The sequence below is a fragment of the Cryptotermes secundus genome, unplaced genomic scaffold, assembly GCF_002891405.2.
Source record: "Cryptotermes secundus unplaced genomic scaffold, Csec_1.0 scaffold204, whole genome shotgun sequence".
Taxonomy (NCBI): domain Eukaryota; kingdom Metazoa; phylum Arthropoda; class Insecta; order Blattodea; family Kalotermitidae; genus Cryptotermes; species Cryptotermes secundus.
Genome location: NW_019738351.1, coordinates 299358 through 314399, shown reverse-complemented (window position 1 = coordinate 314399; position 15042 = coordinate 299358). Strand labels below are relative to the sequence as shown.

Below are 15042 nucleotides of genomic sequence, written 5' to 3'. Positions count from 1 at the left end.
TTAAAAATATTTTGCTTGAATGTCATGTATTTTTCCTTATTATACAAAAGTTTCTGTCATATCAGAAGTGAGCATAAAAGAATATCTAAAAATAAGTCAATATTGCAACAGTAGGGACTCGCTACAATGTTCGAAGGGCAGTAGGGGGCTAACATTTAAAAAAGAAGACTTCAATGGACTAACCGGGGACCCCCTGAACATGAAGCAGAAATTGTGCCCTCCAGTGCTGTCCACATATATTCATTCATACATATAGCCATGACATTTTCCTCAGTGCATATATTTAGAGATCTGATATTGATGGGTAAAATATTATTCAATAATGAAAGAATGTCTCACTGTGTAACAAAGCCAGTCAGACTGCCTATCTGTGATAATATCAGTAACATCATTAACCCACAGAACAAAAATATTTTGATGGTTTCTCAGAAGTCCATCAGTCCAGGCCATCATCTGAAAAAAAAAAAAAAACATCATCTCTGTAATGCAAACAATAGGAGAAGGTATATAACAATACATGAACATGGATAGTTTCATAAATATAGAGGATTATGCTTTGTGTGATTTTAGGTTATGTTTGGTTATCTGCCACAAAGTGTACAGTAATGGTCAGAATGACATCACACAGCCTTAGAGCATAACAAAAAAGTGGTCAATAGAGGATGTCAAAATATAGAAATCTGACAAAGAGAATTCTTGATATGTAAATATGCTGCTTGCAATGCACAGTGGTAGTTCACTGCATGACAGAAGTGTCTGGTGACTGACTCTCTCTCTCTATACTTAAACAGAATTTCAGTATTTATTCCTAGACAAAGCAACACAGACTTATATTTTATAAGAACTTGCATAACTGACTTCCTTCTCTCTTCAAGCATGCCTTGCAGCATGTAAATAGGTTTTGTGACACAAGTTACAGAAGTGAATGCATCACCCCACACTTGCAGCACATCATGCCACTACTCTTACACTGTGTAATGGCAGTTGTTGAATGACATGAGGATTTTCTTCACTCCTTATTCATATGTTTCCATATTAACAAGACCAATAAGATAATTAAGGTAAAGAAGGGAGTGCATGAGCAGAGCATGCACAATGTCTTGTGTGTGGCTAGTCACTATGCAACTTCTTAATATGACTGTAATTCATTCATGCATTCAGTAAATGTAGCATCCATTTTCATATTTATTTTGCATTCTACAAATAATCCATATTAGGAAAGCCTGTTGGATAAAGAATGTCATACAGTGTACAATAAATATGGAATCATGCAAGAAAATATGCAAGATTGGCTTGAGCTGGATGAAGGAGACCCTGGATTTCAGCTTCTGACAGAGGAAGAAATTGCTGCAGGGATATTTTTCTTCATCAGCACTACCTATATTATTAAATGTGCCATTTATTTTTTTGTTTAAGTTTTTTGTCTTTGAGGGCTATGTTTTGCTTCATTAATATGATTGTTACTTAATCCAGATGACCACCTCCAGTTAATCTGGATTAGCGAGAGTTTACTGTATACCTTTTCTTACACAATAACATTTAGAACTATTCTGTATTCTTCTATCGATTTTATCACAGTTTTTTTCTTTCTGAATTTATCTCATTTCCCAAATAAATATATCCTCTTGTGTTAATTTATTATGTCGCAAAACTTCGTTTCTTTGTCTTTATATGAAGAGGTATAGGTAAACAAACTAGGATGCTACATGGCTGCTACATGACTGTTTATTTCACTACAGTATGCTGCCTCAGAGGGGGCAGCACTGCTTACTCCCAATCAATCATACCAACATAACACAATTTGAAACTAAATTTTGTCCTGTTAACACCTCTCCTTGAAATTATAGAATTCAAAGTAATTTCAATTGTATATAACCGCTTAACCTGAACACACCTATCGTTCAATTACAATACACAAAAGTTAAAGTCCTGAAGAAAAAATAAAAAGTCATAAACAAAGTTCACTTATCTTAAATTAATGCAATCTTAAGGTTCAGTTAATATAAACCTAATAATTGGCAAATTCCTGTGTCTTGGGACCAGAAAGTGGTTTAGTAAAAACATGAGCAAGGTTTTTACAGGACTCTACATATACAAATGTGATCTCACCAGCTTTAACTAGTTCCCTAAATTAATGGTACTTAATACTTATATTCTTAGTCTTATCTGATGTATTTTGTGAATTAGCAATGCATATAGCTGATGCACTGTCTGCATATATGGCACATGGTTTGCCCATGAGATCGTCCTGTCCTACCTCATGTAGAAAGTTCCTAGGCCATTCGAACTCCAAGACACATTCATACATTGCCATGTACTCAGAATGCATAGAAGACAGGGCAACTCGGCTTTGCTTCTTACTACGCCAACATATGACTCCTGCTGCTAGTATGAAACAATATCCTGAGATAGAAATACTGTCCATCTTATTAGTAGCCCAATCAGAATCTGTAAACACAGCAGTCTCCTTGTTTGTCTTACAAAAATGTAATCCGTAACTTTTGGTCTTCTTTAAATACCGGAGGATGTGCTTAACATTATTCCAGTCTGTGACAGGAGGGTCTTCGCAGTGTTGGCTAAAACTATACAGACAGGGTTTGCGATATCCGGTCATGTAGTAGAGCTTAGATATAAAAGACATCCTACAACCTTATGGTAGATCATCATCATCATCATCATCATCATCATCACTGGCACGAAGGCCCTTTGTGAGCCCTGGCCTTCCTCAGGATTCCTCGCCATTCTTCTCCATTCGTTGCTAATTCCTCCAGTTCTTTACACCCAAAATTCTTATGTCCTGCTACACACATTCTTCCCATCTTAACCTTGGTCTTCCCACTCTCCTATTCCCTTCTGGTTTAGTATTAAGTATTTTCTTAATCGTTCTATTCTCACTGGCACGTATTGTGTGTCCAGCCCATTCAAGCCTTTTCACCTTTATAAATCCAATAATGTCTGGTTCATTAAATAGTTTGTATAGCTCATGGTTATACCTCTTCCTCCATACTCCATTTTCTTCCACTGATCCAAAGATATATCTCAAGATCCTCCTTTCAAATATACTTAACAGTCTTTCATCCGATCTTGACGGTGGCCAGGTCTCAAAGGCATAAGACAGCGCTGATCTTAATAAGTACTTTATACATCATAGTTTTGGTTTTCCTGGGTATTAGTTGGGATTTCAGGTGTTTCCTAAGGCCATGGAGACATTTATTTGCCGTAAGTACACGCTTTTTTATTTCACCACTGATGTCATTTTTACAGTTAACTTCTGATCCAAGGTAAGTATAACTACATATAACCTCAAATTTATATGAGCCAATTTCAATATATGCAGGTCCATTAGCACAGTCTTTCTTGGTTAGCAACATGTACTTTGTTTTATTTTGGTTAATTTGTAGATTCATCTTTTTTGCTGCTCCAAATTAAGAAAAGCTTCTTTCATAGATTTTTGTGTTCGACCAATTATATCAATATCATCTGCAAATGCCACAATTTGAACTGACTTATAGAATACAGTTCCCTTGTCTTGATGCCTGCATCTCTAACTACCTTCTCTAATGTTATATTGAACAAAAGGCAGGCTAGGGAATCCCCTTGTCAAACTCCATTTCTAGTTATTATAGGGCTGGACAACATATTCTGAATCTTAATTTGGCATTGGGTCTTTCTCATAGTGGCTCTGACTAAGGTGATTAATTTCCATGGAATGTGCATCTCTTCCATTGCCAGAAAAAGACTATCTCTATCTATGGAGTCATAGGCTGATCGGAAGTCAATGAAAAGATGATGTGTTTCAATTTGGAATTCAATACACTTTTCAATGACCTGGCGAATAGTGAAAATCTTGATTGTTAGTTGATCTTCCTTGATGAAACCCACATTGGTAATCCCCAATTATGCCTTCCACAAAGGGAGAGTGTCTGTTAAATAGAATGTTGGAAAATATTTTATGTGCTATGCACAACAGACTGATTCCTCTATAATTAGAGCATACCATGACATCGCCTTTATGGATAGGGCATACAGTACTTAGGTTCCACTCCTCTGGGATTATTTCAGTTATCCATATCTTAACTATTAGCTGATGTAAGTGCTTAGCATATTCTGGGCCTGCAAATTTCACTTATTCTGCCGTGATGAGATCCATTCCTGGAGCTTTATTATTTTTCAATTTTTTGATAGCTTGTTCTACTTCTTTTATGGTCAGCGCTGGCTCTGCAGCCTCAAAATTTCATTGTTTCCGGTCTACGGTCATACCCTCCGCTTGTTCAGAGGCATTGCCATTCAATAATTCCTCAAACTATTGTGCCCATCTTTCCAGTATTGCTTCATCGCTACTCAATATTGTGCCTTCTTTATCTCTACATAAGGTTGTTCTAGGTTGAAAGTCCTTTCGACTCTTGTTTAGTTTTTGATAAAACGCTCTAATTTCGTTTGAACTTCTTAAATGCTCCAGTTCAATCAGTTCTTGTTTATCATATTCCCTTTTCTTCTTTTTATGCAATCTTTTTTCTTTTCTTTTCGCTTCATGGTATTCTTCCACGGCCCCTCGCGTATGGCTCCTTTGCTGCATTCTCTTATATGCCTGGTTTTTCTGATTTGTCACTTGCTCACACTCTCCATCAAACCAATTCTTATACTTTATCCTTTCCATTCTTCCTAAGACTGCACAAGCAGCATTTATAATAACATCTCTGAGGCCCTCCAAGCTTCACTGACATCCTGACTATCAGAGAGACCTGCCAGGCATTCACTAATTAATCCAGTATATCTGGTTGCAACTCCTTGTTCCACCAATTTTCCACAATTCAATTTCTTAGCCTGGGATCCATGTATCTTCCTTGCATTAGATATTAAACTTCTAATCTCTGATGATATTAAGTAATGATCAGAGTCAATCTTGGTCCCCCTGTAGCTTCTGACATCCATCAAGTCTGAACAATGTCTTGCATCTATTAGGATGTGATCAATTTGGTTAAACTCATTTCCATCAGGGGATTTCCAGTTTCGTTTATGTATATCCTTTTGATTAAACATTGTACTACCTACTACCATGTTCCTTGAGGAAGCAAAATTTATTAATCTCATCCCATTATCGTTTGACTTGTTATGTAGGCTATGTTTTCCAATAACCGATCTATATACATCCTCATTCCCCACTTTAGCATTCATGTCCCCTGTGATTATTTTACAATCCCTTTTTGGACATTCGCCATACATTTCATCCAATTCATCATAAAAGGAGTCTTTCTCCTCATCACTTTTATCTTCAGTTGGGGCATGCGCACAAATAAGGCTATAGTTAAGAAACCTTCCCTTAATTCGTAGCCTACATGTTCTGTGCGATTTTGCCTGGAAGTCTAAAATAAGATGCTTCCTTTTTTTATTAACAATAAAACCTGTTCCTAACATGTGACTCTTCTTCTGACAACTATAACATGAATATAACATGATCCCTCTTTTCCATGACTCCTTTACCCAGCCACCTCAGTTCTTGTATAGCAGTGATATCTAGTTTATAGCTATCGAGTTGTTCAAGTAGCATTTTTAGTGCTCCGGCTCTGTAAAGAAATAATACATTCCAAGATCCAATTCTCAAATCCTTTAAACATTTTCCAGGTCGTCTTGAATAGGTCCGTCCGGCTACTCTTTCCTCGGATTTCTGAACAATTTAGTTTTTACGGTGTGAGGTTGTTGGCCTCACACCCAACCCCCTACCTGGAGGACCAGGGTATCCCTCTCTGTCTGGCTCCTACCCCTTGACCTGTCCAGCATGGGTGGCCCTACCAGTAGCTATGATACTGCCGGCATAGCTCTCAGGGTCTCAGGAGCTCTGAAACCCCACCACCACGATAAGGTGGAGATACCATTGGTGAGGTTACAGTAGATTGACAAAATTTCTTATCAGTATCCCTATTGGTGTTAATACATCCAACTTCCAATGGTGAACTAAGCCCTTTAGAGTTTCCTATATTAAATTCACCTAACAGCCAGTCAATATATTCTTCTTGCTCTAGGATTAACTTGCCACTACCTCCCTTTCTGATATTTATGGACAAAAATTTTGAAACTTCACCCAAATCTTTCACGTCCAAGTTATCTGATAGCTTCTCTCGAGTTTCTTTCAATACCTCTCCTTTGCCAATTAAAAGCATATCAACATACACTGCTAAAACAATTGATTTCTTTACATATACACAAGGGTCCTTTACATACCATTTAAAACTTAACTTATTTTCCAAGATTCGATGCAAATGACTGTTCCAGTCCCTACCTGACTGCTTAAGGCCATAGATGCTCTTTCGAAGCTTACAGACAAAACTGTCTCACCTCTCCTCAAAACCTGGGGGTTCCTTCATATAGATCAGATTTTCAAGTCTGCTGTTCAGGTAAGCCCCAATCACATCTATATGTATCATTTCCCACTGCCTCTCTACAGCAATAGCTAGAAGTGTCCTCATCGCTTTCTTGTGAACTACTGGACTAAATGTCTCTGTGTAGTCCACCCCATGAATCTGCTTGACACTCTGAGCCACTAATCTAGCTTTATATCTAACATTCCTTCCACTGATAGTTTTGACTGTAAATACCCACTTGCATCCTATGACATTATAGTTCTCTGGTTTCTTAATCGTTTCCAGCTCCTGTACCATCGCGGCCTTCCTCTCTGCTGCCCTGGGGCCGCTGAGTGCCTCATGAACTGTAGGAATAGTTTCCAGTGGTGATACAGTCTCCTCCGACGCCAGGCATGTGGCTCTCATGCAACATGGTAGCTCACACCTCGCCTTTGGGTATTTAATCCTCTCCGTCCTTCTCGGCTGAGATGGTGACTGAGCCCTCTCTTCCCTTTGGTCCAGTACCTCTCTTCAGACTATATTTTCACCAGTGTAAGTTATTTCATCCTGATCTAAGCCATTCTCTCCAATCAGAAGTCCCTGTTCATCCTGTGTTTCCCCGATTGGTATTAGGGTCGTTTTCTCACTCGCTGCCTCATCTCCCTTTCCAGGTATGGGAGTATGTGTTCCTGAAACTTAACATCTCAACTATTAATTACGACTCTACATTCTTTATCCCATAGACGGTACCCCTTTGTTCCGTCATCATAACCAAGGAACACACATTATCTTGCCCGAGGGCTAAATTTCCCTTCTCGGTGTGCATTGGGGACCCATGCCCATTCCCTACACCCAAACACTCTCATGTGTTGGAAGTCTTCTTTCTTCAAGTCTCTCCCTTTCCATATCTGTGTTGGAAGTCTTGAACTGGATAGCTTCTGATGGGCACGTGTTCCTCATATAGCAAGCTGTTTGTAATGCCTCCGCCCAAAAGCTATTCGGTAGTCCTGATTCAATCAATATGCATCTGATCACATTACACAATGTTAAATTCACGCACTCACATAAGCCATTCTGCTGAGGTGTGTAGATAACTGATCTTCTGTGCTGTATTCCAGTTTCCTGTAAATATTTCCATACACCGGCTTCCAGGTACTCAGTCCCCTGGTCCATCTGTAAAACTTTAATTTTCTTATCATGCAGTAATTCTGCCCTATTTTTGTACTTCATGAACTCTGCCAATGTCTCACTCTTTCTTCTGATAGCAACAGCTGTTACGTACCTTGAGGCTTCCGCTATGAACGTAATGTACTTCTTCTGTCACATTGACATAGGTGATATTGGTCCTGTAACGTCAGAGTGGACTCTTATCTAAAACTTCTTTGGCCTTTTCCCCTTCTCCAGTTGGGAATGGTTCTTGTCTCATTTTTCCTTGAATACCTGGTGAACACTCACTCTCTCTATCACTCAGATTAGTACTTAATTCGTCTAATACTTCTAGTTTCTTCACTGCCTCCAAGTGTCGATGTCCAAGTCTACTGTGCCATGTTGCCAATGAAACCAACAGTACTTTCTTCTTCCTGTCATATGTCTCCTTGATGTTGTCCACGGTGGTGCTGCCCAGGGTCATTACATAATACAGCCTTGACACTCGGTGAGCATGAAATATCATCTTCTCATTACGCATGATTTTCGACGTACCTTCATGCGTCACAATCTTAAGTCCATTTTCTTCAATCTGGCCTTGAGAAATTAGATTATCTTGTAGCTCTGGGACATAAAGCACATCTTTTAACTCGATATCATTTCCTCTGCATTCTTTGGACATTTTGAGCATTATCCTTCCCTTTCCTGCAATTTTTAAAGGGGCTCCATCACCTACTGCTACCTCTCCATTTATGCTTGCAAAGTCGTGCATGAGATCCTTCCTGTTTGTCATATGATCAGATATTCAACTGTCGAGCAGCCATACACTCCCATTGTTTGTTATATTCTTCTTAGTACATAGTAGTATATGCTCCCTAGTTACTACAGATGCGCTGGCCCTCTCCTTCATCTCACTTTTGGTTTCCACATCTTTACTCTTCCTTTCACCGTTTCTCTCCTCTTTGTTATTGGCTCCTTCCAACCGCCTAGGGCAATTGTATGCAATGTGGTTTTCTTCCCCACATGCATAGCACCAAAACCGCTGCTTGGTACGCTCATACTGTTTACCTCCTCGGGGTCTGAATTCCCCTTTGTCCTGATAGCTGTATTGACTTTGGTAGTTCTGCTCCTCTGCATCTTTCATCTCTGTTTGTCTCCTTGAGTAATTTCTCTTCACTTCAAGCTCCTGATGTTCTTCCTCCTCATCTTGCTTTTCTTGTTCCTCTTCTTCAAGTAAGTATTGCTTAACTAATTATCTGGTTGCACTATCAGTGTCTTCACTGTTATCTCATATTTGGGTTTGGGTAGTCCAGTTAGACATATTGCTGCTGTCTGTCTGTCTGAAAATCCAAGATCGTTTCTCTTCAGTAGCCTATTAAGAGTCATAATCTTTGAGCAATAATCTTGCATGCTTACATCCTCAGATTTTTGTATGCAAGCTAATTCTCTTAGCTTTATCATGGCAACATATTCTGTGTTTTCGTTACATATGAAGGGGGACCCAAAAATAACCGGAAACGACCTGTTGCGCGCGCATGCTTTGTAGTTACGAGTTGTGCTGCTAGGTGGTGTTAGCTGGGGGTCTCCCGCGACTGTTAGTGAGCTGGCGTCAGTCTGAGTTAAGTGGTTTCTCTGTGATGCTCTGTTATGTGTGTTCCTGTTTCAACCCTTTGGCGATTAGTGAGATGGCCGACCAGAAGGAACAAAGAGTGTGCGTGAAATTTTGCTTTCTGTTAGGGAAAACTGCAGCCGAGACTGTTGGGATGCTTCGGCAAGCCTTTAATGATGATGCTTTGGGGAAATCACAGGTCTACGAGTGGTTTTCCTGTTTCAAATCTGGCAACATGTCAACAGAAGACATGCCACGCCCTGGGCATCCTTCGACAGGAAGAAATGACGAAAACATTGCCAAAATCAAACATGCAATTGATGAAGATCGTCGAAAGACCATTGACCAACTTTCTGAGGAAACGAACATCTCATGGAGCACGGTCCAGAGAATTTTAACTGAAGGTTTGCACGTGAGACGGGTGCCTGCAAAATTTGTTCCTCGCTTGCTGGGAGATGACCAAAGAGAAAATCGCGTGAATGTTTGCCGCGACTTGAAGAGTGAAGTGCAGAACGATCCAGAATTTCTTAAAAGAATTGTGACTGGCGATGAGTCTTCGTGCTGCAGGTAGCAAAATTTCACGCACACTCTTTGTTCCTTCTGGTCGGCCATCTCACTAATCGCCAAAGGGTTGAAACAGGAACACACATAACAGAGCATCACAGAGAAACCACTTAACTCAGACTGACGCCAGCTCACTAACAGTCATGGGAGACCCCAGCTAACACCACCTAGCAGCACAACTCGTAACCACAAAGCATGCGTGCACAACAGGTCGGTTCCGGTTATTTTTGGGTCCCCCCTCGTACTTTATCCAATATTCCCCATGTGTCTCTGGCCTCATTGCAGTCTTGTATGTCATTGATCAGTTCGTCACTTAAAGTTCTCATGATGACTGCTAATGCTGTAAGGTTTTCTTTGGCTCTCCTCCTTATCTCCGCGTGATAACTGCGCTCCTGTTGCATCTTCATATCCAGCAATTGCCTCCCAACATTCACGTAATAAAAGTTCTGACTTCACATGCGCCATCCACCCATTATAATTGCGTCGAGTTAGTTTCGGTATCGTAAAAGTTTTCTCCTCTTGGTTACTCACACCGCAGTATATACTTTGTTCCGCCACCTTGACTGGATCTCTTCAACAGATGCCTCCCTCTCACGGCTAACAATTTTCCACGAAAAAAAAAGAGAACTCCCACACAAGTCACTAAACAAGCTCAACCATTTCACACAACACACTTCAGGGCATAATATTTGCTGCCTGGGCCCATAACCTGTTAATTTATTATGTTGTAAAACTTTGTTTCTTTGTCTTTATATGAAGAGGTATCAGGTAAACAAACTAGGATGCTACATGGCTGCTACGTGACTGTTTATTTCACTACAGTACGCTGACTCACAGAACACAGCACTACTTATTCCGAATCAATCATACCAACATAACATAATTTGAATCTAAATTTTGTCCTGTTAACATCTTGTCTAATACCTGTCCTTAATGTATATTGTGATGTTAGCGTCCAGCTTCCTTGACATCACTTTGTGTCCATGTACATTTTCAGTGTGTATTCTTTTAGAATACAATTCCATAATTTACTGTGGGATTTGTCAATACTCCAACAGACAACCACTTCGGAAAGTTTGTGGGCCCTGAAAAGGGCCATCTGTTCCACCGTGGTAGATAGAGTTTTACAGCTGCTCGGCTGGTCTGTCTGGCCGGTGAAGTAGGGCTGCGTGCGCCGGTAGAAATAGATATTGGCTACTGTTGCGGTAGTTGCCGGATGTTGCCTGGTCGCAGTGCGGCAGTTGCTGGAAGTTGCCTGGTCGTAGAGCATGGTTGCTGGAAGACGTCTGGTCGCAGAGCGTGGTCACTGGAGTGGCGGCAGCTGCGCCAGTTGCCCGGTGTGTTGGGCATGACCGCCGGAGAGCTGAGGCAGCCGTCCCTGATGCAGTGAAGAGCCAATGACTCTGAAGACCGATCGCTCTGGACCAAGTGTGATGGCTGACTGGTTGATGTGGTCACTGATGATTGCAAGCTTGGGGCTCTGCCTTTTATACCACGCTTGATGGAGGAGCAAAACTTGCAGCTGCGATTGAGCGCTGATTGGCTAGCGCGTGTAATGATCTGAATGTGGACTAGACAGTGAGTGCTGTATAAATGCAAGTGTTGGAAGCAATATGATTGGTTAGCACGCGTGATGGTGAAAAGTGAGCTGGACAGCGGGTGCTGTACAAATGTGAGAGTCGCAAGCAATGTGCTATTGACTTAGGAGTGAGTGCTGTCCAGTGATCGGCGAAACAGCGTGATAGTATGTGGGATGTTCCCACATCACATTTAGTTCAGCTGCCAAAGTCCACACCATAGTAAGATGTATGTCAAGAATATAATTTAAATATGTCAGTAAATATGACAAAGGCAATGACCATAAAAGGAAAGATGACTGTGAGAACTAAAATAGTAATAAATAATCACGTAACTGAACAAGTAAATAGTTTTAATTACTTGGAACATACAGTAACAAACAACAGAGATTTCAGATAAGATGCAAAGCATACAAGAATATACCATCTACACAACAACACTGGGTATTTTAAAAGAAAGAAGACATTACTGTATCAACATTTGTTTTATTAAAGCTTTTATGGACGCTGTTTATAAGGTTCCACATATTGCCCAATTGTTTACCATTCTGAATGTGTAAGTAGTACAGAGTTCTATTGAGGTTTTCTTTTCTAGCATACCAATATTTTACTTCATAACTTATGCATTTTATTCTCTATATGTCTAGCAAGTGTTTTATTGTGCATCTTAACCCTGGTTTGTGCATATTTTGGCGTTAAATTTAGATCTAAGCAGGTTTTATTAAAATGAATGTTGGCATTGCATTTCAATAACTTAAGCTTGATTTTCATACACTTGTCAAGCTTTAATAAAAACAAATGTTGATACAGTAGTGTCTTCTTTGTTTTAAAATACAGAGTGTTGTTGAGTAGATGGTATATTCTTGTATGCTTTATATCTTATGTGAGACAACAGGATGCAAACTATGTACTAAGAGATTTCAGGTTTTGACCAAATGTGCAGCACAGCAAGAAGAATGTTGAATGACAAGATATACAGAGATACAATTTTATAGAGCCATGGTGGTGCCTACACTTGTACCATATATGGAACTGACAGTTGGACAGTATCAAAAAACAGGAAACAAAAACTGAAACTGCAGAAATGAAATATTTTTGGAGAGCAGCAGGCTACACAAGTAAGAACCAAATAATCACTTATCACTCATGGAGCTGAGCCATTCTTGAGAAGCTGCCAATTCTGCAGCTACTAAAGAATTTCCCAGCATTTTATGGAACCCGAAAGTTCATTACCGTGTTCACAAGAGCCCTCCACTGTTCCCTATCCTGAGCCAGATCAATCCAATCCATCCCATCCTATCTCTCTAAGATCCATTTTAATATTGTCCACCCACCTATGCCTTGGTCTTCCCAGTGGTCTCTTTCCTTCTGGCTTTCCCACCAATATCCTATACACATTTCTCATCTCCCCAATTCGTGCTACATGCCCTACCCACCTCATTCTCCTTGTCTTGATCATTCTAATTATACTTGGAGAAGAGTACAAGTTATGAAGCTCCTCATTATGCAGTTTTCTCCAACCTCCCGTCACTTCATCCCTCTTTGGTCCAAATATTCTCAACATCCTGTTCTCAAATACGCTCAGTCTATGTTTCTCCCTTAATGTCAGAGACCAAATTTCACACCCATACAGAACCACAGGCAAAATTATAGTTCTGTATATTCTAATTTTTATGTTTTGGACAGCAGATGAGAATACAAAAGGTTCTGGACTGAACGGTAGCAAGCATTACCCAAGTTCAATCTCCTCTTAATTTCCTCCTCAATCAGGTTTTGATTTGTTATTGTCGTTCCCAAATATCTGAAAGACCAAATAATAAACACTAAAATAAGGAAAGAACTGAATATTTTTAATCTAAATAACAAAATTCTAAAATCCAGATCACAGTGGAAATATTGCGTTCTACAAATGGAAGATAGACGAGCTCCAAAGAAATGTTAACTTACAACCCAATAAGACAACAAGACATATGATGTTCACAGTTAAACATGAAGGCCTGACATACTTTTTGACAGAGGACAAACAGACGAAGCATGGCCTGAACCCTTTAAGAAGAAGAAGATGATGATGATGATGATGATGATGATGATGAAAGAGACCCTTTATCTTTTTGATGCAACAGCAAATGAGCTACACTAAATGCTTCACATTTACTTTAATATTATACATTCAAGTTCTTAAGATAAACTTATTTTGTAACAAGTGCTTGAACAACAGTACTTACTCAATTTGTGAGGCCTGTTTGATTGAACACGAATGAGGCAGGGAAAGAAAAAGAAGAACTGATTTTACTGCTTGAAAACCTTTGTGGATTCCATCATGTTCAAAACGGTATGTGCACATTTGGGGGAGTACATCAGCATATGTTGATGCACCAGCTAAATTGGTACCGACAACTCCAATGTGCAGGATTACTACAGACTACTTCCCAACTACACTGAACACTTTAAACGTACATACCTGGAAAATACTTTTCTTAACGTGGAGCACTCACACGGCGTAATCCACTTGGCGCACCACCAGGTAGATACTTAATACCTGGAACAATACAGAAATTGCAATATCAGTCACAAAGTCTGTCCTGCAAATTTTGATAAGCTGAACAAGCTTTTACCTGCATCTGACCACTACACCATGTTATGTAAAAACTCCACTCCTTCTAGACCCTGCCACTAGATAAAGGCTAGCTTCACAATCTGATGGCTCTATGGCTCTACCCATCCAGTATGAACCCAGGAGAGTGGACATGCAGGAGCCAAGGTCATTCAGCCAGCAGCCAGTCAATTTTTCGCATTTATCAAGTTAAGGCATGAGGTTAACAAATTTGCATCATTCCTACGCAGCCCCCTCACATTTGTTTTGCCAAAATTATGAATCAACGAGGGATTACTGGGCTTTGGACATTCTAAAGAACACAACATTTAAGAAAATGAACCTGTTTCCATCCTCAGGTGATGGGGTTGGGAGATGCCTACTCTGTCAAGTGCATTACAAAGAGCTAACCTCAGGGCCCAGTTACTGAGGTTATGTCTTTGAAATGGACCCAGTAGTGTTCGTGTCTCCCACCCCATCACCTAAGGATGGAAGCAGGTCCAGTTTCCCAAACGCCATGTTCTTTAGAATACTGAGCAATGGGCAAAGTCCAAAAACCAGGTAATCCCAAGTGTCATTTATCATCAGAAGAAACATTTAGAATCTGATTATGAACCCAATGATAGATCTGAAGATCCTGAAGGCAGAGTCAGGATTTTCCTCTGAAAACCGCTACCTGCATACCAGGAGACACTACAGTCATTACTGCCTAGATGACTTAAGTATAAATATACGTTGATCTCACCTCCTGCCAAACTCCCCCTGCAGTGTGCAACATCTTAGTAAGGTACAATTTGTAGTGCCAAATGTTATTATTCGTGTTCAATTGTGGGGCTTACATCCTCTCCCTTGAGCACTGTTTCAGATGGTGTGAAATGTGTTGCTTCTGGACTAAATATAATTAGCAAATAACAGAATTTTTCTTATGATTACATTCTTCAGACATCTAATGTATGTAATATTATATTTAAGCATCCTGTTACACTCTATACGATATATGATATAAATTCCGTCCTAAGTGCAACAATTTATTGTAGGTCTTTTGTTTTGCTTTCTTCTGCACTACATGTTTCGGCCGCAAACGGCCATCATCGGGTGTATACACTCACGTAGCTGTTACACTGCACCCAGTTTAAAATTTAAAAACACACATGTCTTCCCAACTGGCTAACAGGTATTTGTCTGATTCGTACATCATCTTTGTCATCCACACCC

General features: G+C 39.9%; 2 protein-coding genes across 2 annotated transcripts in view; both read right to left on the bottom strand.

The window, feature by feature from the left end:
* Positions 1-15042, bottom strand: part of LOC111870732 (gelsolin-like) — a 30187-nt gene continuing 15145 nt past the window's right edge. The window contains exons 6-7 of the mRNA XM_023863240.1: positions 13696-13773; positions 1-453 (exon numbers count right to left, since the gene is read on the bottom strand). Coding sequence (XP_023719008.1) covers positions 13712-13773 — 62 coding nt within the window. The 3' untranslated portion in view covers positions 1-453; positions 13696-13711. The remainder of the gene's footprint in view (positions 454-13695; positions 13774-15042) is intronic.
* LOC111870744 lies at positions 7693-8277 on the bottom strand. The gene has a single exon (XM_023863263.1). It carries the CDS (start codon positions 8275-8277, stop codon positions 7693-7695), a length of 585 nt encoding a protein of 194 aa, XP_023719031.1.

Bases quoted from the DNA above. Each gene is read 5' to 3' on its own strand.
- LOC111870744 (XM_023863263.1), bottom strand. From the start codon at position 8,277: ATGACAAACAGGAAGGATCTCATGCACGACTTTGCAAGCATAAATGGA.